Genomic DNA, 24685 nt, shown 5'->3' with positions numbered 1-24685 from the left:
AACCCCGAGATCAAATTTTTAATCTGGTCATCCTATGTGTGCTGTTTTCTGGAGTGGGATTACATTTGGGTTTTTTTTTTTTTTTTGAATCATCCTAAACTCACTTTGGGCATTCGGTATGAGATTGGTATTTTACAAATTAGGTAGATTTCAATTCTAGTAACTATAAGGAATGGTGTAAGATTTTAGGTCTTCCAACTCTGAAAGATAAAAAAAAAATGTTTGATTGTAAATTATTATATAGGATGTCCCAAAAGTCACTGCGAATTTTGGTGAAACAGTGTGATTTTCAAATAAATTTCATTACAAGTTTATTTTTTTACATAAAACATAATTTGTAATTTGTTAGAGATGTTGTTATAATTTTTATTATTTATTTATTTATTTTTTTCTTTTCAGACCCATAATTCATGATGAATGTTCAAGAGCAAATTTTTGTTGTAACATTTCGCATAAAAGGAATGAAATTTTGTGAAATTAGCAAAAGAATTTCAAGGAGATTTCATAGTCCTGGTCCTACAGACAATACGATTAGTGCACTCGTGAATAAGTTTAAAAGAACTGGGTCTGTGTGTGATGAGGAGAGATGTGGATGCCCAAGGACAGCACATGAAATCATTGAATCAATTCGAGAAATGTTCTAAGAGGACCCAAAATTATCAGTTAGGGAGGGATCTCGAAGACTGAACATACCTAAGACATAAGTTCAAAGATTTTGCATTTGACGCTAATGAAAAAGCCCCACCACATCCAGCTGTTGCATGACCTGTATAAAGATTTTCCATGTCGAGCAGCAATGTGTGCGGAACTTGTTAATCAAATCCAAAATAACAGCTTAATGGACCACACTATGAAATCTTAAATCTTCTCTAATTTCACAAAACTTCATTCCTTTGATGCTGGATGTTACCACAAAAATTCACTCTTGAACATTCATGAATTGGGTCTGAAAAGAAAACGTTAAAAATTTAATAAAAATTATAATAACATCTCTAACGCATTACAAGTACTTACGTTTTATGTAAAAAAAAATAAATATACTTATCATAATGAAATTTATTAACAGTGAAATATAAACAGTGAAAATCACACTGTTTCACCAAAACATGCAGTGACTTTTGGGACACCATGTTAGATAGTCCAAGGTAATGTTGATGTTCCAATACTTTTATGCTGTATTAATTTTAACTGTCCCCCCAGGCCACTAAGGAATCAAAATTCATTTAATATTACAGAATTCAGAACAAATAATTTTAAGTGTGAATTTTTTAACAGGACTTCTGCAGTTTTTAATATAAAGAAGAGTGATTTTTTTTCCTTATAAAACTAATATTAAAAGTGAATTTTATAACTTGTTTTTAAAATTATGTAATTTATAATTATTAATATATATTATTTAAACTAATAAGAGTTCATCTAAAAGAAAGAAATTGTTTTGCTTTTAATGTTTTTTTTTTTTCTGTAATTTTATTGTATTAGTTACAGTTAAATGGCTATATTTATTGCCTTATAATTATACCTTTATATTCTTAATATTATTGCATTTTGTTATTAAAAATTTGTATTTACTGATGTTTATATACTTTTAAAATTTATTGTTTAAATAATACAGTATACCCAGCTTTACAATATTAATCGGTTCCACAGACCATCGTATTATGAAAATATCGTAATGTGAACCCAATAACACGTTTTTTGGTAATTCGTTCCAGGACCTCGGAAGTTAATTTTCACTATATAAGTCTCTAAAAGAGACTTATATATAAGTCGTTTTTATAGTACAAATTGTATTAGTTACCAATTCAAATCACTAAAATGCACTAGGAGAACATATGATAACTACTTCCATAGTTATATGTTCTGTTATAAGAACCAATTTTGAATGCCTTTGTGACATTTTTCTGAAGCACATTTCTGGAGGTCATGACCATAAAACAATAAAAACAATTTGCACTTTCCGGTTTATTGGGCTTTTCTGTTACTGCAGGCAATTATAAATGGGTAGTAAAGTTGATGTTATTGCATTTGTGAAAATACCAATAGCTGGAATTGTGTTGGTTTTTTGCGTTATTATGGTGAAATGTGTTTCCCCTTTACTGAAATCTTCAATCGTATAAAAAAACAAATAAATTTTCAGAATCTTCTCTTCATTCCTTTTTTTTTTTTAAGCTTCGTAAACTTGTTACTCTGCGCAAATCGTGTTAGTTGCAATTTGTACGTTCTGTTAAAAAATGCTTATGCATCTATTGAAATTTATAAAGAAAAGAGAATATTATCTTGGAAATAAATGCCTCTTGAAGCATTTCTGAAGGAGACAACTCCTTGTGTAGCAAACCAACGAGTGCCGAGCCAATAATAAGTGATTGAGTGTGCATTTATTCAACAATGAAGAATAACCATTCTTTAAAATTTGTAAGTCATAAATAATTTCTTTATTATTATAATTTGCTTGATTTTACAGGCTACGTTTTAATTTCTTTGGATAAATCAATCATTGTTTAGTGTTTATAACTCTACCAATAAAATTTTCCAAATTAAATTAATTAAAGCACAAGCTATAAAATAGAGAATAAATATGTTTCAACTAATTTCATTGTTGAAAACATAACCCTTATTTTTAACGTTGTCTATGGGATTTAATTCCCCGCTTTACAAGTTTTCGCTTCACGAGCACGCGCTAGAAATGAATTAACTTGTAAAGTCGAGAACTACCTTTATATATATATATATAAAGGTGGACTACAGTACATACATAGTTGTGGCCCATCTTCCCTCATTTCCCCCCCCCCCCCCAGTGTAGATGGACACTGGGCAGGCTTTCCGGGTGATTGCCTTCCTTGTGACTAAGTGGCCAGAAACAGCTAAACAACACTTACACTGCATAAACACAACATTACAAACCTTTCTGCTGTGTACAGGGTTCTGTATCATCACAGTATTTCCCAATGGAATTGAACTAAAGTTCTGGAGCCAACCTAAATAAGATAAACATGTCTACATATATCAAATACCCTTTCTAACTTCCTGTCGATGCGACTGCATTTTCAGCCATGAAAGCACTCAGGTAAGAAGTTTTGGGTTTTAGGTGCATCAGTAACTTAGACCGTATTTGACTGTTGCATATGTCTGTTTAAATGTGTGTTTACAGCTGATATGCATGTTGTGTGGACTAAAAACTCATAACTCATGGAGTGGGAAATCTACTCCCTCCTCTGCCTGAGATCGGCTAACTATAGCCTCAATGGAGAGAATTTTAGAAATTCTTGTAGCCATAGATAGGAATGGAACCCTTTTCAAATGAGTGACAGGTGGAAAAATCACTATGCTGTCATGGAGGGCCAGTTGTTCAAAATTGAAAGATATGGAAGACTTCCATATCTGCTGTCAAGAGAAGGATTGAATACTGGGTTAATCATTCTGGGTCCCTGCTGCAACTCTGTTACTGCATACTGTTAAATCTAGCCTTGCTAGGGTTGAATGATTATGTCATGCCCATCAGTAACAAGTTTCCCACTAATGCTTACTGTTCGTATTAAATTATTAGTAATAATTATTGCCTAAAATAAATTAAATAAAAATTGAGTTTTTGTTTTCATAGAAATACTTATTTAAGTTGCATTAAAAAAAAAAAAAAAGAATAAATATGAGAATTGTAATCAGCGTTAAATACATAAGAGGAGGAGATTTTTTTGGGGGGATGTGTGAAGACTGGATGAGATGTTTGCCGAAAAAGGAAAATGGTTAGGGACCACTTGTTTAGTTGACAAATTGTAATTTGTTGGTCTTTAACCATGATTTCCTGGGCTCATGCAGTTTGCTTTGCTTTAAGACATATTTGTTTCTTCAAATACTTTGGCCCCCACTAACATTGCACCTGCCTTCAAATGCTGAATATCATAAAATTTTCCTTATTATTACTCATTGATTCATTGCCCAAAGTTCATTGGTCGTGATACTGTATAGTATGCTATTATTGTTTAATCTCTAAGTTTTTACCATTATGAAATACTCTCTCTCAAAAAAAATAAATAAATAATAATAATAAAAAAAAAAAGAAAAAAATATATATAATATTGATAAAAGTAATGAAATTACAGAAAGTCTTAGCAAACAAGGAAGGTATTAGAAATGAAAAATTAAAAATATTAAACTGGGTTATGGATCTGGGGTACTACTAATAATAGTAGAAAAAAACGGCAACCATAATGAACTATAGACAAATATGTTATTATCAGTGTATTAGGTGGGAGTGCTGAACTGTCAGGTGTAATTACCATGGAAGAATTGAGAGCATATGTATGCCAAAAAACAGATTACCTGAAATAAAATGAAATTAACATAAGCATAATTAATGTAAGTACCTAAAGCCATGGGTCTAGGACTTTAACCACTGCAGTGCTACAGGCATAGCACTGCAGGGGCCTCCTCCTGTATGCATCGACAGACACACGCCCACCGTGTGTCTGTCGATGCATACAGTCTTCGTATATGGCTTTCTTAGTTGCTAGTATTGCATTAATTATTTAACATTTGTTACAGACCAAATTTAAGTTGAAATGTCGAAGAAAAGGAAGTGTGATGAAAACTATGTATTATTTGGTTTCACTTGCATTAATGAACTTGACAGGACTCAAATACCATACTGCAGTGTTTTTTGTGCGGAAAAATTCTTGTGAACGGAAGTATGAAGCCAGCAAAACTGAAAGATCATCTCAAATCTGTCCGTGCTGAAAATGCATCTAAAGATGCTGGTTTTTTTTGTGCAAAAAAATCTCAATTCGAAAAAGCAGGGACACTTCCAAAACTTGGATTTGCCATTTCACGAAAACCTTTTCTTGAAGCATCCTATAAAGTTGTTTACTGGATTGCCAAGCAAAAAGAAGCCCCACACTATTGGAGAAACTTTAGTAAAACCATGTGCACTGGAAATGGTCGAACTGGTCTGTGGACTGGAACAGAGAAAAAAACTGGAAGCTGTTTCCTTGTCAAATGATGTAATACATTCTAGGATAGTTGATGTTTTTTAATATTTTGAAGCAGGTCATCGAGGAAATGGCAGCCTTGCCATTCCCCTTCAGTATGCAATTGGATGAAACTACAGACATTTCTCAATGTAGCCAGCTCCTTGTTTTTGTTCGCTATGTGCATGCTGATGCCATCAAAGAAGAATTCTTATTTTGTGAGTCTCTTTCGGAAACTACAAAGGCCGTTGACATTTTCGAAATGGTAAAAAGTTTTTTTTACAAACGAAACTTTGAATGGAAAGGAAAACTTCATTCTCTTTTCACTGATGGAGCTCCTGCGATGCTTGGTAATACATCTGGTTTTGCTACTTTAGTGAAAAAATAAGCTCCTCAAGTCGTTGTCACGCATTGCTTTTTACACAGACATGCACTGGCAACAAAGACTCTTCCAACAGCCATAAAAGTAATTAACTTTATCAAAAGAAGTTCTCTGAATCATTGTATTTTTAAAAGATTTTGTCAAGAAATGGGAGCAGAATATGAAGTGCTTCTCTACCACACAGCAGTGTGCTGGCTTTCAAGAGGACAAGCCTTGAAGCGCTTGTTCGAACTAAGGGCAGAAGTTTCACTTTTTCTCGAAGAAAGAGAAAACCCCTTTTGGAACATTTTGAAAGGAAGGATTTTATCTATGGGTTGGCTTACCTGGCAGATATTTTTCACCATATGAACGAGATAAATCTTTCCATTCAAGGTCATGAAGTCACCATTATGGATGCAACTGAAATATTACAAGCTTTCTTGGCTAAATTACCAATATGATAGGGCTATTTCTAAGTCTTGTGTAGTAAACGGAGATTCAATACTGGCATTGTCATATTCAGTGTTTTATTTTGTAATGTCTAGCTGGGTCGGGGAATGATCCCCAGTTTCAGTCTGAATAATGCTATCTAGGACATTATTTACAGAATCCCCCAACACAGGATTGGGGTTCCATCTAGTTTGACAGTAGTTTCTAAGACTCTTGGCATCTTGTTGGTCACTATTCTGTAGACAACTCCCCAAGAGTTATTGTTTCCAGTAGTTCCTACCAAGTGCCTCCAGCATTCCTTCTTCTTGTCTCTTATGAGGGCTGTATACTGATTCCTGAGAGATTCTATAAGAATCTCTCAGTGCATCCACTTCATTTTGTGGCCAAGATGTTCTGGCTCTTTGGAAATTTCTCCTCGCCTGGTGCACCCTTCTCCTGAGTTTGGTCAATTCAAGGCACCACCACCACCAGGGGACTACCTGCTTCCTCGGTTTTTTCCGTGGGATAGACAGATTTGCTGTTTTTATTAAAATGTTTGTCATAGTCAGTGCTTGCTCGTCCGGGCTATAGTTGCCTGATCTAGACCACTAATTTTCCTGTTTTTGCAGCTCAGCTGTTGTATGTTCTGCAAAAATCTGCCAGGTTGCCTTTTCAAGGTTATACCTTTTTATATCCAACAGGGAGTGTTGGGTTGTTGTAATTGCCAGTTTAGTTTGAAGGTGATGGCTCTATGATCTGATGTGATCCAGACTGCCTGGACACACCAGTCTGTGATTTTATAAGCTATTGAATTGGTGGCAAGAGTAACATCAGTGTCACTCTCTCACATAATAATGCTAAAAGTTGGGATGTTATCTGGTTGGTTTAGCACTTGAAAGGGTGAGGTACCTATATAGTCTGAAAGTATCTGGCCATTATGTGTGCCACCTCTGTCTTCCGTACGGCTATGCTATAAGGCTTGACCGGCAGTTGACATCAGCGTACACTATGATATTTGCAGTCGGTAGCAAGTCTATGACTTCTTGTAGGTATTTAATAGTTGGGTTTATACCTTTACCTGGTCTGGAATATAATGAAATAATATAAAACTGTCCTATGGCACTGGTCATATGGGCACACACTGCTACTGGAGAGCAGAGATGACCTACCTTTTTTTGACTGTAAGGTCATTATTTTTAACTACTGTTGCTGTAGAAGGGGGACACCTGAGGTGTATTTTATTATTTTATAGCCTCTTGGGTATCCTTGAACCCTATCCATATGTGTGTAAGGTTCTTGGAGTAACAAGATATCTATATTATGTTCTTCTAATTTGAGTTTAATCTGATCAACAACAGCTCTTGCTCCTTGAGCATTCAGTTGGACAAGATTTAGAGCCCTAGTCACATTTATGTTATGAATGGTCCTTGAGGTTGTCACAGACATTCTCTCAGATATGCCAGACAAGCTGTACTTGCTATCTAGGAGTCTAAAACACTGATGGAACTGATATTCGGGTGACATTCAAGTCAAGTGGACCCAATTTCAACGAAGTCTGGACGGTCCCTGACAGCCAGATCCTCTGCTTGCACCTTCAAGATGGTGGGGCTGTTAGTAATCTTGGGTGACCACCCAGGCATGAACCAATGTAAGAATGGGACAAGGTGTGGTGCCCACACCATATGGAGGAATGCCACCCCTCTGTGTTACCAGGCAATACTAGGTGGTAGATGACTCTCATCATCCGGTGCAATACCACCACTTTGCTTATTGGAGACCTTGAAGTGGTGGGACCCCATGTTTAGTGTCCAGAGCTAAGTTCCGGTCAACCCTTCCCCATCTCTTCCATCATGCAATATGACTGATGACTTTTGAGGTTATGGTGAACATCATGGCGAGATCCATTCTTCCTTACATTTCGAGGGTACAGTTCTAAAATGGTGTCCGCAGGTTGGTCACTAGTTAGTACACCGGACCAAACTTATTGGTAACTCTTTAGGAGTTACCAATAGGTAACTTGCTGAGAGTAACTTCCTCTTGCTAAGAACCGAATAGCTAGTGTATAATCTTGCTACCTGTACTCTGCCAGTTGGAGGGATTGGAGGGAGTCCGAGTAGTGTGTATGCGTGCCACATTGTTGAGCCCACATTATGTCAAGGATCTGGGTATATCCTTACCATGTGTACGCCATATCCAAAAATTTCATTACTTCCTACAGCATGTCCCCCCTGCTTTTTCTTACTATTGAATACACCATGAATTGTCAAAAAAATAAAAATAACTACAACGTGGTCACAAAGGAACTGGATGCAAAAAAAAAAATAATTTTGATATCATATACTTGGATTTCAGGAAATACTTTGATACTGTTGCACATGGAAAACTGCTGTACAAATTGGAGCTGTATGGCATTAAGGGCAAGTTGCTGCAATGGATAAAGGGATGGTTGAGTGGGAGACGGCAGAGAGTGGTAATAAATGGACACTGCTCTATGTAGACTAATGTTATTAATAGAGTCCCCCAGGATTCATTGCTAGGCCCATTGTTTTTGTGTATTTATTAATGATATCGATGAAGGTATATCAGGTTTAATGTCCCAGTTTGCAGATGATACGAAAGTTGGCAGGGTTGTTAATTCTAGTAAAGGCAGTATGCTACTGCAACGGGATCTAGAAAAGTTAGGTAGACGGGCTGAGAAGTGGCAACTGAAGTTTAATATTGACAAATGCAAAGTACTGCACATAAAAAAAAAAAAAAAAAAAAAAGTAAACTGCAGTCATTATCAACCCACTGCAGGATGGAAGCCTCCTCAACAATTCCCTGACACCATCAAATATGGATGATGCGGAAAGGTCAGGGAATGACCACCGCGTATCCCGGAGCAATATGGCCTTAGTTGCTAATGCTCCTAAAAAAAAAAAAAAAACAAACCAAACCTCAACAATTCATGCTGAGGGAAAGGGACCATAATCTGCCAAGCTGGTCAGCGTGGGTTGGCAGATCGACCGTATTTAGCAGTCAGGGACTTGAACCCAGGTCTACTCAAAGAGAATGTGCTACTGCACTCCCACCTCCCACTCCTGACCACTCGGCTGTGGAGGCCTTTTTTTTTTTTTTTTTTGTACTGCATGTGGGTAGCAGTAACCCAAGGGAAAAATACAAACTGTGTGTTACTGCACTCAGGGAGATGGAGAATGAAAAATACCTGGGATTAATTGTGCAGTCGGATATGTTCTCTGAACAGTGCAGACGAGCTGTCAGAACAGGTCATGGAGTTTTACCAATGATATATAGAATTTTGCTAGAATAGACAAGGAGGTGATTATACCTTTGTATAAGGCAGTGGTCAGGCTATACCTTGAGTACTACATACAGGTCTGGAGGCCTCATTTTAGGAAGGATGTAGAGTTGCTAGAATGAGTATAGAGAAGGGCAACAAGATTGGTGAGAGGAACAAAGGGGTCTCTTATCAGGAGAGGCTTAAATTCTGTTAGTTGCAGCATCTAGAGACTAGGCATCTACAAGGTGATCTGATTGAGGTGTACAAAACCTTGAATGGGTTGAGCAGGTTCAATGTGGATGGGATACTTCCTCTTGCTGAGATTAAGAACCTGAGGAGGCATAGATTCAAATTGAGGATAGACAGGTGCAGAACAGGTGTGCAGAAGTTTGCATTTAGCCAGTGGGTAGTTGATTTCCGGAACAGGCTTCCATCTGTTGTTGTGGAAGTTGATAGCTTAAATAAATTTAAGGCTGAACTAGACAAACATTTGGAGTGACCGGATGGGTGAAACGGGAAAGTTTTTTTTTTTTTTTTTCTTTCGCTTATGTTCTATAAGCTTGCTTTCTTGCATCACATGCCTCAACTAATGCTAATCTCCTACTCTTAATATCATTAGTGCCGACGTGTACAATAATATCATCCTTTGTGACCTTAAAATATGATATCTGCTCTACGTCATCAACTTTTGCCCCTGGCGGACATACCCCGGTCCTATTCCGCCTATCCTTTTTGCACAATATACAGTGGATTCCGGTTATTTGGGCCACCGGTTAATCTGGGCAGCCTGTTTATTTGGGGCAAATCTTTTAAAACAGAAACCAATCGAGAAAATAGCCAGGGTTTACTTCGCTTAATTGGGACAGCATGCCGTTTAATCGGGGCAGGAGACTGCAGCACTGGAGATTACCCGACGATTGTCTCAGACAGTACCACATGGTTCGGTCAAAATTCTGGAGATCACAACCATGAAACAATAAAAACAATTAGCAGTCACCTGTTTATAATTGAAATCTATTATAAACGGACAGTAAACTCGATCTTACTGAATTTACGATAATACCGACAGCTGGAATTCTGTGGGTTATTATGGTGAAATATGTTTACACGTCCATGAAATCTTCAATCATATTAAAAAAAAAATTTATTTTCAGATCTTTTCATTACTATTTTTAAAGCTTTGTAACTTGTTACTCCGTTCTCACTTGCGCGTATTGTGTTACTTGAAATTTGTGTGTGCCGTGTTCTTTGTTATTGATTGCTTCTCTTTTTACTGTTTTAAATTTTAACCCCCACCCACAAATGTCAGTGAACAGAAATGTCAGCTAGTTCGTATGTACATATTGCAGTACGTATTAATTATTCCGATTATCACGTATATTCTTCCAATTTTCACGTATCATTTAATTTTTTAATTGGTAAGGTAATAAAGGGTAAATTTGTGCTTAATATATCTTTGCTTTTATAGCCGTGGATAATATTCCTCCTATTTTCGCTAATTAGAATCGCTGTTTAATAGAATTAAAATTTAATTCACAAACGTGATCACAATGACTGGCGCTTACTGCACATCGTATAGTGAACGGTACTTTACTATGCTACCTACCAAATCACACTACGATGGTGACTGCATCGTAACGTGATTTGATTGTACAGGGAACCAATTGTAAAGAGTGGGGGGGGGTACATTGTATTTTTAACTATTTACGTGAAACTTTGCATAATTGGGGCAGCCGCTTAATCGGGCCAAAATGCACTAGTCCCGATATGTCCCAAATAACCAGAATGGACTGTGTTTCCTGTCTCCCTGACAATGTCAGAAAGATGGGAAATGTCAGAATCACCGACAATAACTAGCTCCTGTGGTACCAGCCCATTCTGCCCTGAAGTTTGCTATTCTGTTGCCTGATGATCAAGTGCAAACTCTGGCATTGATTTTGGCAGCTGAGAGCTTGATGTCCTCCAATTTAAGTCCTTCGAGGGCATCTACCTTTCCTTCAAACTCTCATAAAGGCCCATAACAATGCTGGGTTGGTGCCTAACTTTTTCACACTGCTTGCAATCAAGCACACACACACAGAGACATTCCCCTTGGCAACGTCATTTCACAATGCCACACTTGTACAATTTTGTACATCAATCTTCCATTAGCATTAGCATTAGTAGAGGCATATGATGCAAGAAAGCAAGCTTATTCAGCATCAGCCAAAAAAAAAAAAAAAAAACCCCTCTCCCATTTCACCCCTCCGTTCGTTCGAAATACCTGTCCAGTTGAGCTTTAAATTTGTTTAGGCTATCAACTTCAACAACAAGTGATGGAAGTCGGTTCCACCAACCAACCACCCGCTGGCCAAAGGCAAATTTCCGCACATCTATCCGACATCCGTCCTTCCTCAATTTGAATTTATGCCCTCTGAGGTGATTATTCTGAGAAAGATGAAGAATCCCATTGGCATTGAGCATGCTCAAACCATTCAAAGCCTTATACACCTCTATCAGATCACCTCGCCGGTGCCTAGTCTCCAGACTCTGTAATTTGCAAAACTTAAGCCTTTCTTCGTAAGAGCAACCCTTTGTTCCATTTACTAATCTTGTTGCCCTTCTCTGTACCCGTTCCAGCAGCTCTACATCCTTCTTGAAATGAGGCCTCCAGACCTGTATACAGTACTCAAGATGTGGCCTAACCATTGCCTTATACAAGGGAATAATCACCTCCTTATCCCTGCTAGAAAAATTCCTGTATATCATTGACAAGACACCATGAGCTACTCTTGCAGCTCGTCTGCACTGCTCAGAGAACTTCATATCTGCCTGCACAATTACCCCCAGGTCCTTTTCATTCTCCACCACTGTCAGTGTAGTACCGCAGAGTTGATACATTGCTCTGGGGTTACTGTTACCCATATGTAGTACTTTACATTTGACAATGTTAAACTTCATTTGCCACCTCTCAGCCCATCTGTTCAACCTTTCCAGATCCTGTTGCAGCAGCATAGCGTCAGTAGTGTCCTTAACGACCCTGCCAACCTTTGTATCATCTGCAAACTTAGACATTAAACTTGATATCCCATCATCAATATCATTCATAAACACCGAAAACAACAACGGACCCAACACTGAACCTTGAGGAACTCCACTAATAACATTAGTCCACGTAGAGCAGTGTCCATTGATTACCACTCTCTGTCTTCTGCCACTCAACCATCCCCTTATCCATAGCAGCAATTTGCCTCCAATGCCACACTGCTCCAATTTGTGCAGCAGTCTTCCATGTGCAACAGTATCAAAAGCCTTTCTAAGATCCAAATATATAATATCAAAGTTATTCTCTGCATCCAGTTCTTTTGTGACTACATCATAGTATCCAATCAAATTGGTCAGGCAAGACCTGCCCTTAACAAAACCATGCTGCATCTGAGCTATAACTGAATTCTTGTCTAGATGATCCTGCAGTGCTTCTTTAACCAGTGCCTCCATTAATTTACCTGGAACAGAAGTTAAACTAACAGGTCTATAATTACTTGTGTCAGCCTTTGATCCTCCTTTGTGAATTGGGGTTACATTTGCACATCTCCAGTCTATGGGTACCTCCCCTGAGTCCAAAGAAGCTCTCATAATTATGGCTAGGGGTTTGCATACTTCCTTTGCTGCCTCCTTTAATATAACTGGATAGATCCCATCCACCCCAGGTGCCTTTTTTATGTTTATCCTCAACAATCTCTCCTCCACTTTCCTCTCAGTTATTACAAAATCATCCAGCTCACTGCCAATGTTTACTTTACCTACATCATTCTCCTTCCTGAATAACTCCTCAAATAACTCCATGTGCAACAGTATCAAAAGCCTTCCTAAGATCCAAGTATATGATATCAAAATTGTTCTTTTCGTCCAGTTCCTCTGTGATCACATCAGAGTATCTAATCAAATTGGTCAGACTTCCCCTTAACTAACCCATGCTGTGTCCAAACAAAAACTTTGGCACATTATAGCCTTAGTTGCTAATGCGCCAATAAAATCCAAATCAAATCAAATCCGAACTATAACTGAAGTCTTGTCTAGATGATCCTGCATCACTTCCTTAACCAGTGACTCCATTATTTTCCCTGGAACAGAACTTAGACTAATAGGTCTGTAACTACCAGTGTCACCCTTTGATCCCCCTTTGTGAATTGTGGACACATTTGCACATCTCCAGTCCATAGGTACCTCCCCTGAGTCTAAGGAAGCTCTCATTATGGCCAAGGGTTTGCTTACTTCCTTTGCTGCCTCCTTTTATATGACTGGATAGATTCCATCCACCGCTGGTCCCTTTCTTATGTTTATCTTCAACAATTTCTGCTCCACTTTGCTCTCAGTTATTACAAAATCATTTAACTCACTTCCAGAGTTTAATACACCTCTGTCATTCCCACCCCTGAATAACTCCTCATATGTAAATGTAGATGCAAAATACTCATTCAGTTTGTTAGCTACTTGAGCAGGATCATCAACAGTTGAACCATCAATGTCAAGTGCACCAATATGATTCGTCTCCTTTCATCTAGCGTTTACATAAGTAAAGAACTTGTGGCTGTTTTTCTTTGCAGCCGTTGCCCGTCTGACCTCCTTTGTGACTTGATTACAGACTAGCTTATATCTACCATAGGCTTCTGTGTCACCTGTCAATTTATATGTATCCCATGCATTTTTCTTTTCTGCTACATGTCTCATTAGTTTATCGGGCCTCCATTTAGGGCTAACACTCGAGCAGTATTTCTTAGTTGGTATGAAAAGTCTAGTGACATCCAATATTAATTCCTTGAATGCTTCCCGTTTTGAATTTGTTGTTGGTAACATCATCAGTTGGTCCCACTGTATAGAATTTAAAAACTGTCTCAGACTACCGTAGTCACCTTTTTGAAAGCAAAAACCCTTCCCTTTACCCCTGATGGTAGTTACCTCTTTGATTAAATCCCACATCACCACACTGTGATCACTGCCACCTAGTGGTTCCTTTATCTGCAGATTCTTACTGCAGGAAGAATCACTACTGGTAATTAGATCAAGAGTAATCAGATCAATCACTACTGGTAATCAGATCAGGAGGCAACTAGACTCAATCTAGTTGCCTCCTGAACATGCTGCTTTAGAAAACAATCATCCAATAAATCCCCAAAAGCCTTGCTTTGGGTGCAAGTGACCAACCCACAATGATTGACAGTGGTCTCATCATACATTACTTCCCATCATGCACCTCTGTAGCCAGGTGGGAAGGAGCATCAGTGCGTAGCACACGCTTCTTGATTAGACCGGGGTTGGAGCCCGTCACCACCAAATACGGAGGATGCGGAAATGTCAGGGAATGACCACCACATATCCCGGAGCAATATGGCCTTAGTTGCTAATGCTCCTAAAAAAAAAAAACACAAATAACTTCCTATCATTTTTGGGCAGAATTGCAGGCACTTTCAAATTTAACCTTAGTTCTCAACTTTATCTATTATAATAATGATATAATCTTCCATGCTTTAATGTTTTAGATGGCTTCCAAATTTCCAAGATGGTGATGGAGTATTTGACTGTTCTCATGCAGAGTTGCTCTACAAAAGCCATAGAGAATCACTTAAAAACCATAGTAATTAAAAAATATAATTTTAGGAGGGTAGAAAAAAATTTCAGATTTTTCATATGTGGTTATTATTTTTGTGAGTCATCTGTTTGGTGCCACTTCATAACTGCCAGGTGAAATAATAATTTTGATGTTAGTGGTTAATTAATGAAAGATTACAAATAAAATTTCTTGAATAATGTTCATTTTTATGCATAATCAAAAAAAAATTATCTATTATATATAGGGAGGTTATAATTAGTCACTTTAGATGGATGTAGATAGAAAGCAGTTCAAGAAAGATGACATCTGAAATAACATTATCCAGAATTTGCTTAAATAATATTAGTTTCCAAACCTTCTACCAAGGTGCATTTGGCACCATGTGTAGACTACTATTTGGACGAACTGCTTGGTATGAAAGTTGAGATGTTCACTATATGGTGGATGCACTGTATGGAATGGTCAGAAATTTCCTGTAACATGTCTTGTGATATGTTAGAAAGTAGACTTCTGATGCTTTCCTTCAAATCTGTCAGAGACTGTTACACCCTATACTTGGACGATTTTCTTTTTGATCTCTCCCCTCCTCTCTCTCTCTCTCTCTCACACACACACACACACACACACACACACACACACACACCACACACACACACACACACACACACAGCTGTCCTCATCCTATGCAGTTCTGCTGTCTGTTTTTTTTTTCTTTACGATTTCCCTATGTCTCTTCTACCTTGCTTACATCTTCGGCCAGATTGGGCATCCAACTCAGTTTGGAATGTTAGGAATGATGTTTCCTTCCTTCATACACTGAGTTTTCCTGGCTCCACTTGCCAGGAACAGAAACCAGGGGCTAACAGTTTGCTGTAGGACCCTGGGCTAATGTGCTGGAACCATCTACAAAATAAAAATAAGTAAATAAGTGTTCTTGAGATATCTCCCATAACCAAAATCCAAAAGGACTGTGATCTGGATCTGGATAATTTGGTTAAATGTTTCTGTAGTAATGGTTAATGAAGTGGTCTTTATTGAATATGTTAAGAAGTAGCAGATATGCTGGCAACCAGTGTCCTGCATAAAACAGTTGTTTCTAAACCCTCTCTCTCTCTAGCTCCTAAAGAGTAGTAATCATGCAATAAATTTTCAGTGCTGCTTGGCTGTTGTGGTACTTGTCTCAGCATGATACGTTGTACATTGATCATGAGCTTGAACTTCCTTAAAGAAACATTATCAACTTACAAAGTTTGTTATTAAACCATCCGCAGTTTTACAATGATGGAGATGCATTTCATTGACTGCACATGGAGGTGATGATCTACCCACTTCCAACAATTATGGCTGTTCACACTGCCATTTAATTGAAAATGAGCCTCACTGGCTCATAAGATGTTCCACATGTTATTTACCTGAAACTATTGAGCATTACGTTTATTGTGGATATATTCTTGAATTCCTGTTAGCTGTTGCACCAAATAGATCTTGTTATGAGTGCCAATGAATGATGGATCAGAGAAATATTTGGACAATTATCATGGAATACTGACCTGTTGTGATCAGCCCATGTGCTGGGGAAAGTCTTCTATAGATAAGTCACCCATTATTTTCAAATTTGTGGTTTTACCTAGCCCAGTTTTTGTTTTTGGAAAATAGCCCTCTTCTTAATCCTTTTAAATGCTGATGTTATATAAGCACAGTCAAGGCGTTGCTATTGTCTCATAACAGTTTTACCAACCAAAAATTATCCTTCTTTTGGAGATCCTCACTATCTGTTGGTTGCATTTTCCATTAATATTGGATTTTCCATTGGATAGTGTCCAATGCATGCAGAAATTAACATGGATGTGAAAGTTTATTTATGATTTCATCTTTCTGTGACTATTAGTTTTCTGCCTACAGTCAGGTGGAGTTGCACACTTTAATTATAATTAACCTATTACTATATAAAGTAATGTCGTGTATAAAAAGAGAATTTTAAGGGTTTGTCAGACTTGTTGCTATTATTGTAATATTATATGCTTTAAATTTATCATCCACTATATGAGTATGTCATTGGCAAGCATAAATTTTAATAATGAAAATATTTTGCTATATGGAAAATATTTAAATACTTTTTCAGGTTCCAGTAAGCGACCAAGGCCTAGGGAAGGAAACAGGAGCAATATGAAGAAATTAGCTCATGAATTAGATAATGGTTTAGTTTCATTGCCAGCAAAATTGTGCTTCCAGTGTAGGAGGTAAAATTGTTAATAAACTAATAATAATTTAGAAGGGGAAGTTTATTTATGAATACATGCAAGCTTGTAAATTATTGTTTCCTGTATATGAGTTATAATTTTTTTTTTTTAATGTTATGACAATGTCTCTAACATAATCTTACAAAGAACTAACATAATCTTACAAAGATGGTTGAAATAAAGGCATCTGGATTGGTTGGCAGTGCTAAGGGCCTTGCCTATGATGAAAGTTTTAGATGTGAACTTGGAGACTAGACACCTCATGGGTGACCTGATAACGTGTTTAAGGCTCTTAAAGGAATGAGCAGAGTGAATGACGGAGGTATTTTTATGTTAGCTGGTGAAACAAGAATAAGGGGAGACAAACAAAAAAAATTTAGGAAACAGTAGAAGATTAGCTCTCAAGTTCACCTATGGACAGCATGTTGTTGATCATTGCAATAACTGGCTTTCCAAGGTAGTTGAGGTAGAGAGTCCAACAAAGTTCGCGCCTCCGTAGCCAGGTGGGAAGGAGCAGTAGTGCGTAGCACACGCTTCTTGATTAGACCGGGGTTCGAGCCCGTCACCACCAAATACGGAGGATGCGGAAAGGTTAAGGAACGACCACCGCATATCCTGGAGCAATATGGCCTTAGTTGCTAATGCTCCTAAAAAAAAAAAAAAAAAAAACCAAACAAAAAAAAACCAAAAACCAACAAGGTTTCAGGTGGAATTAGATTGTTAGTGAACAGAAATGGAAAACTGTGATTTGCACAGAATTGAACTGGGAATATGCTATTGGTTAAAACCACCTTTTATTGTTCTCCATTTCCAGATAGCATACAATTGGAAAATATCACTTTTATTCATTCAGAAAGGGCTAGAAGAGTTAGTATATCTCCAGAATCAGTGAAAAGACTGCATTCACAACGAATCAAAAGACAACATGAATAATTACAGACCTGTTAGCTTAATGTCTGTTCCAGGAATAATAATGGAATCACTGGCTAAAGAAGTAATGCTGGACCATCTGGACAGACATACAGTTATACTGGAATCACAGCATGGATTTGTTAAGGGGAAGTCTTGTTTTACCAATCTGGATGTAAAAAAAATGGATGTAAAAAATAATTTTGATTTCATATACTTGGATTTCAGGAAGGCTTTGATACTGTTGCACATAAAACACTGCTGTATAAACTGGAGCAATGTGGCATTAAGGGTAAGTTACTGCTGTGGATAAAGGGATGGTTAAGTGAAAGAAGACAGAGTAGTTATCAATGGACACTGCTCTTTCATAGACTAATGTTAACAGTGAAGTTTCTCGGGGGTTCAGTGCTGGGCCCATTGTTGTTTTCAGTATTTATCAATGATATTGATGCAGGGATAGACTTAATTTCTAAGTTTGCAGATGATATGAAGGTTAGCAGGGTGGTTAACGACAGTCATCAGGGTAACTGCAACAAGATCTATGAAAATTAGGTTGATATGCTGAGAAATGGGAGTTGAAGTTTAACATTGACAAATGCAAGGTACTGCATATGCGTAACAGTAACCCCAGAGTAACTTATCCACTGGTTGGCATACTTAGGGTAGTGGAAATGAAACAGGTTTAGAGATAATTGTGCCGTCAGACATGAAATTCTCTGAGCAGTGCAGACATGCTGTCAGGACAGCTTGTGGGGTTGTTTCAGTGATATACAGAACCTTTGCTGGCAGGGATAAGGAGGTGATTATTTCTTTGAATAAGGCCATGGTTAGGCCACATCTTGAGTATTGTATACAGGTCTGGAAGCCTCACTTTATAATGTAGATCTGCTGGAATGGGTGCAGAGAAGGGCAACCAGACTGGTGAAGGGAACAAACCGGTGCTCTTACCTAGAAAGGCTTCAGTTCTGCAAATTGCAGCAGCATCTCAAAAATAGTCACCTGCAGGGAGATCTGATTGAGATGTTTAAAGCCTTGAATGGATTGAGGGAAAAAAAAAAAAAAAGAAGTAAACTGCAGCCTTTATCAACCCACTGCAGGATGGAAGCCTCCTCAACAATTCATGCTGAGGGAATTGGACTGTAATCTGCCACGCTGGTCCAATGCGGGTTGGCAGATCAACCGTATTTAGCAGTCAGGGGCTTGAACCCTGATCTACTCAAAGAGCGTGTGCTACTGCACTCCTTCTCCTGACCACTCGGCCATGGAGGCGTGGATTTAGCCGAATGTAAATTCAATTCTTCCACTTGCTGAGACTATACATGTGAGGATATATAAAAATCCAGAGGCTAAAGCATTATTTTAATATATGTGTTCAATTTTGTCTTCAGCCATCAGTTGGTGATTGTTGGAACATGTTTCCATCTGTTGTTGTGGAAGTGGATTGGATGAATAAATTCAAAGAAGAACTGACAAATTCTTGGAGGGTACAGATTGGTGAACTGTGTAGATTTTTTTTTTTTTTTCCCTAGCTGATGGTATATAAGCTTGTCTTGCATAATTTGCCATTGCTACTACTATTATTCTGGCAATCTACAACCTGAAACTTCATGTCCCAAATATGCCCACACATTCTGAAAGCTGCATTGATTGATGGGGGGGGGGGAATACCTATCATTGTTAACCCCATAAAACTTTGAACTCTTTGTGGTGTCATCTCAGAGTAGCATTTTCTTCATGTCTCTGAGGAAGAGGTCTGCTCTGAACTGGAAATTCAGTGTATGACAACTGTGAAGCAAATTCCAATGCATAAGGATGGAAATCTTGTTCCTATCTGAGTTCTCATCTTCACTTCCAAGTTCCATCAAGGTAGGCTACTTAAAGGAATAACAGTATTAATTAGGAATCCCAGTAAGGATTCCTAATCCACTGAGGTGTTTTAAGTGACAAAAGTAGGCCATTTAAAAACAGCTTTTCATATCTTCCCTGCTTGTACTTGATGTGGTATCAAGGACTGTTCATCTCCTAAGGCGTCATACAAATTGCTAAGGAGAGCACCTTGCATCTCCTGGACACAAATGAGGACCCAATCACCTGCCACATTTTTATCCTCAAAAAATTCCTACTTCCCCACCTAAAAAAAAAAAAAAAAAAGTGAGTGGAAAGGAAAAGAAATCAAAACTGCCCCATCTCAACTGCAAGAACAAATGGATGTAGGGGTGAAGGAAGTGAAACACAACCCGGTCTTGAAAAAGCTTTTTACTGAAGAAGAAATAGATACTGGACAATATCCATACTTCCCCGAAAAAGAATAACCTGAAGTCTGAGGAAACAAATCCCTCAGCTCTTTGGAAGTCTGCAGACTGATCTAGCAAAACTGAATGATGGCCAGATTCAAATTCTTATGGTGGAATTGTTGCGGATTCTGTAAAAATAGTAGTGACATTGGGGGGGGGGGCCCTCAAGTAGAGCTGAACATGCTGACATAGCTTTGCCAAAACGGTTACCAATACAATGGCAACACATCTGGCAGAGTCAACCCAATAAAAAGCTACTCATATAAAAAAGGATCTCAAACCATATGTATACGTATTAGCCAGACACGAAGAAGTCATATTAGCCCGATTTTGGATAAGCCACACACACGCACATGCGTGCATGTGACACATATCTTTATCTGCTTGCAGTCACTGACACACCACGGTGCACAAACTGCAATACTGAGCTACATATTCTTATTCCCTCTTTTTCGTCAACGAGCTCTGAGTATTGTTCATCTCCTAGCGGATACACCACACATGGACAAAATCTTTACTTTCCTCAAACTGATACAACTCTATAATGCACTATAAACTTCAACTGCAATTCATATTGATAAAAGCGGTGCCTTGAACCGTGCCACAGTTAGGTGCCTTATGGCCTTGTTGCCCTTTTGCTTTAAAGTCCACAAACAAATTGACATTTGCATCATGCCAATGCCCCTACATGTTCAGTGCTCACCATTCAAGAATTTCATCAGAAGCACTCCATCACTGTGGTCTACCATCTATATTCACTGGATTTAACTCCATTTTCTTCCCCCCAAGCTTAAAGTCCCCCTTCCCCTGTAAGCTTACAAATTTGCAACAAATGAGGAAATTACTGAGAATGCAACACAGAAATTATTACTAATTCCAGAAGAAGCCTAACAGGAATACTTGCATAAGTATGGTTACACTGTTACGTAGTAGACTATTTCAAAGGACATTCATCTGAATATCTGGGTAAGTCTCGTATTATTTGCCAAATATTAGTTCTTTTTGATCACACCTTGCACCCAATCCACCTACCTACACACCACATATACAGTATAGTCAAAAAAGTTTAATTTAAAAAAAAAATTTTTTTTTTTAAAAAAGTGCTATTTTTGGGTAATGAAACACATGTGGTGCAGGTAAATAATGGGATGTGGAACCCAGCAGTACTGTATTTAGTAGAGCTCTTGTTTCCTGAGAAATGAGCATTGTGTAGATGTGTTGTCTTTTAACAACTTCTGGTCTTTTGACACTATCTGGCAGAGTAGAGGCAGCGAGTTTATACAGTAGCTGATCCGAAAGGAGAGAGTTACCAATAGGTTCGATCTGGTGGACTCGCTGGCCTGCGAACACCATTTTAGAGCTGTACCCTCGAAATGTAAAGAAGATTGGAAACGGTAGAAAATTGTTTTACATCAATAACAATCAATAGAAAAAACATTTTGTAAAATAATTAGACATAAAACAAAAAATATCTGATTTCTGTAGCTGATTCTTCTGTCACATCACCCAACACTCTGATTTCAGTTACTGAAGATTGTGCCTCAGCATGAAATTCAAAAATTGTAAATGCTAGTATTAGGACCCAGCAAGTCTTACACTTATAAATTCAAGTAAATAATAAATGTTCATTTCCAAAAGTCTCAAATAAAAGTTTGACTATATATATAGGAAGGTAGAAAAAATTTCAGGTTTTTAATCTTTAATTAACAGTTAATATGTAACATTTTTTTTTGGTGGTGGGGGGGGGGGGTGTCCCAGGTTCCTTGCAAGCAGTGGTTAAATAGCAAAGTGCTTTTCAGGTAATATGTTCTCCCTTCTCCCATAAATTTTGCAGATTGTGTTAAACAGTATATGTGTAACCTTTTGGCACCTCTCATTTTTATTTTAAATAAAATGTGTCAGAATTGATTTTTTTCCCCTTAACTACTGACAGTTTTAAATTCAGTTATACATATTGTTATTAAAACATTAGTAATTACTAAACAGAGCTATGCTGTTCACAATTTCTTTCATGATTAATTAATATTGCATGTATTAGTTATTGCAATTTTTTTTACACAGTGTAAAAATTAACGTATCATAAGAAATAGTTGCGAAACAGTTGTCAGGGATCGACAACCAACCTTATGGCATTGGTGTATAGGGTGACATTCGAGGCTGCTCTAAATGGTGCCATGTAACAATTTCTAATTGTCTCAACAATGATGCTGACACAAGTAAATAAAATTTAATTGTCTCAATGCACATGCGTACACACACACCCACCCACCCACCCTGTGATTTCAAAAATTAATCACTGACAGCTAAGATCCCCAAACTAAAGTTAAACTGGTGCTCCATCCCTGAAAAGTTGCTGACCTCTGAGTCATGATTATGTAGATCAGGGTGGCCCAACCACAGCAGTGAAGGCCATAAGACCCATCTATGGCACACGTGCACCAAAAAAAGTTGCTATGAAATAGGTTGGAATTAAATGCAATGAAAGCTTGCTTTCTTGCATCATATGCTCTTGGTAATGCTAATGATATCCAGTTCAGGACCCAGGTCGGGCCAAGCACATACTCACCAGATGTGAGCCCCTGTAGCAGAATCCATTGATAACCACTCTGTCTTCTCCTAAACAACCATCTTTTTATCCATTGTAGCAACTTGACCTTAATGCCATACTGCTTCAATTTGTACAGTAGTCTTCCATGTGCCACAGTATCAAAAGTTTTTTGATATCATATACTAAAATCCAAGTGTATGATATCAAAATTATTCTTTGCATCCAATTCCTTTGTGACTACATCATAGTATCCAGTCAGATTTGTCAGGCAAGACTTCCCCTTAAGAAACCCATGCTGTGCCTGAACTGTAACTGTAGTTTTGTTGATCCTTCATTTTATAGATGATCCTTCATTCCTTCCTTTACCAGTGACTGTATTATTTCCCTGGAACAGAAGTTAGCCTAACAGGTCTGTAATTACCTATGTCACCCTTTGATCCCTCTTGTGAATTGGGGACACATTTGCACTTCTCCAGTCAATGGGGACATCCCGTGAGTCCAAGGAAGCTTTCATAATTATTAATAAGAGTTTGCTTACTTCCTTTGCTGCCTTCTTCAATATAACTGGATAGATCCCATCCACCCCAGTTGCCTTCCTTATGTTTAACTTCAATTTCTGCTCCACTTTGCTCTCAGTTATTACAAAATCACTTAGGTCGCTGTTAGAGTTTGATAAACTTCTGGCATTCCCCTCCTTGAATAACTCCTTGTGTGAATGTAGACGTAAAATACTTGTTGAGTTTATCAGCGAGAATGATCATCAGTAGTGAAACCATCTATGTTAAGTGGACCCATCTGAATCATCTTTTTCCTTCTAGAGTTTACATAAGTAAAGAACTCTTTGCTGTTTTCCTATGTATCCTTTGCCAAAGATTTCTTGTAATCTGCCTTCACCTGCCTAACCTCCTTTGTGACTTGATTACAAACTAGCTTATATCTGCCATAAGCATCTGTGTCACCTGATAATTTATATGCATCCCATGCATTTTTCTTCTCTGCCACAAGCTGCATTAATTCATCTGATATCCATTTAGGCCTAAACCTTGAACAGTATTTCTTAGTTGGTATGAAAGCCTAGTACTCTCCAAGATTAAGTCCCTGAAGGCTTCCCATTTGGAATTCACTGTTGGTAATATCATCAGTTGATTCCACTGTATAGAATATAAAAACTGTCTCAGACCACTGTAATCAAAGTCTGCTGACGAGGGTACTAGGAGACGGTCGTGTTCAAAGCCGCTAAGTGGATTTTTCTTATTTATTGATTTGAAATTATTGTTTTTCTAAAACTTTTGATTTAAATTTAGTAGTATAACATTATTTTCTGACTAATGTGGTGTATTTATTCTTTACTCGGCCTTGTAATTGCATAAAAGTATCGGTAAGGGTATCCACGTGTTTGCAACTCCGCTGAACGAGAAGTTCTTTAGCCATATTTAGGCGCTTGATTGAATATTTTTTTACATCGAATTATTTCTGTAAGTAGCTTATAGACGTAGTAAGGATCGTTAGTTTATTCTGAATTGAGACAGCGAGATTTGAAAGTTAATTAATACTTAAGTGTCCGTAGATTACCGTTCGTAACTTTCCCGCCTTTGTGATACGATAGTTATATACCGTACTAGATAGCGTTAGTTGAACTTCGTTACCAGTTAAATTATACTTTTAAATAAATACATATAACGACTTAGATTACAAACGTAATATAATTAATTATATTTAACATAATTAATAACATAACATAGTTAATTAATTAATTAATAGAATCATGACTCAGACAAGAGCAGCAAAGCAAAAGGCTCAAGCTAATGGAAGTGCTGTGGCTCAGAGTAGAACTGAGGGGGGGCAGTTGTCCTCTGACTCACAGCCTTATAAAATGCACTGTTTGCTTGATGTTTGCAGAGCAATCGGGTATGGGACATGATACTGCCATGGGGGATGTCTTTGTGTGTGCGCGATGCAAGGAGTGTATCGATATCAGGCAACAACTCAGCGTTCTTGTGGGCCTATATGAGAGCTTGAAGGACAGGGTGGATGCCCTCAAAGAAACTAAATTGAGGGGCCCATCAAGCTCTC

General features: G+C 37.8%; 1 protein-coding gene across 1 annotated transcript in view; it reads left to right on the top strand.

Annotated features, from left to right (window-relative positions):
• Positions 1–24685, top strand: part of LOC150085767 (PHD finger protein 12) — a 529395-nt gene that overhangs the window by 129329 nt on the left and 375381 nt on the right. Inside the window, exon 5 of the mRNA XM_090373472.1 lies at positions 16744–16861. Within this exon, the coding sequence (XP_090229598.1) occupies positions 16744–16861 (118 nt within the window). The remainder of the gene's footprint in view (positions 1–16743; positions 16862–24685) is intronic.

This window comes from Mastigoproctus giganteus, chromosome 5 (assembly GCF_048544385.1).
Source record: "Mastigoproctus giganteus isolate SK-2022 chromosome 5, ASM4854438v1, whole genome shotgun sequence".
In the NCBI taxonomy this organism is placed as follows: Eukaryota; Metazoa; Arthropoda; class Arachnida; order Uropygi; family Thelyphonidae; genus Mastigoproctus; species Mastigoproctus giganteus.
Note: the sequence above shows the minus strand (reverse complement) of the source record. Positions and strands in the feature narration are given on the sequence as shown.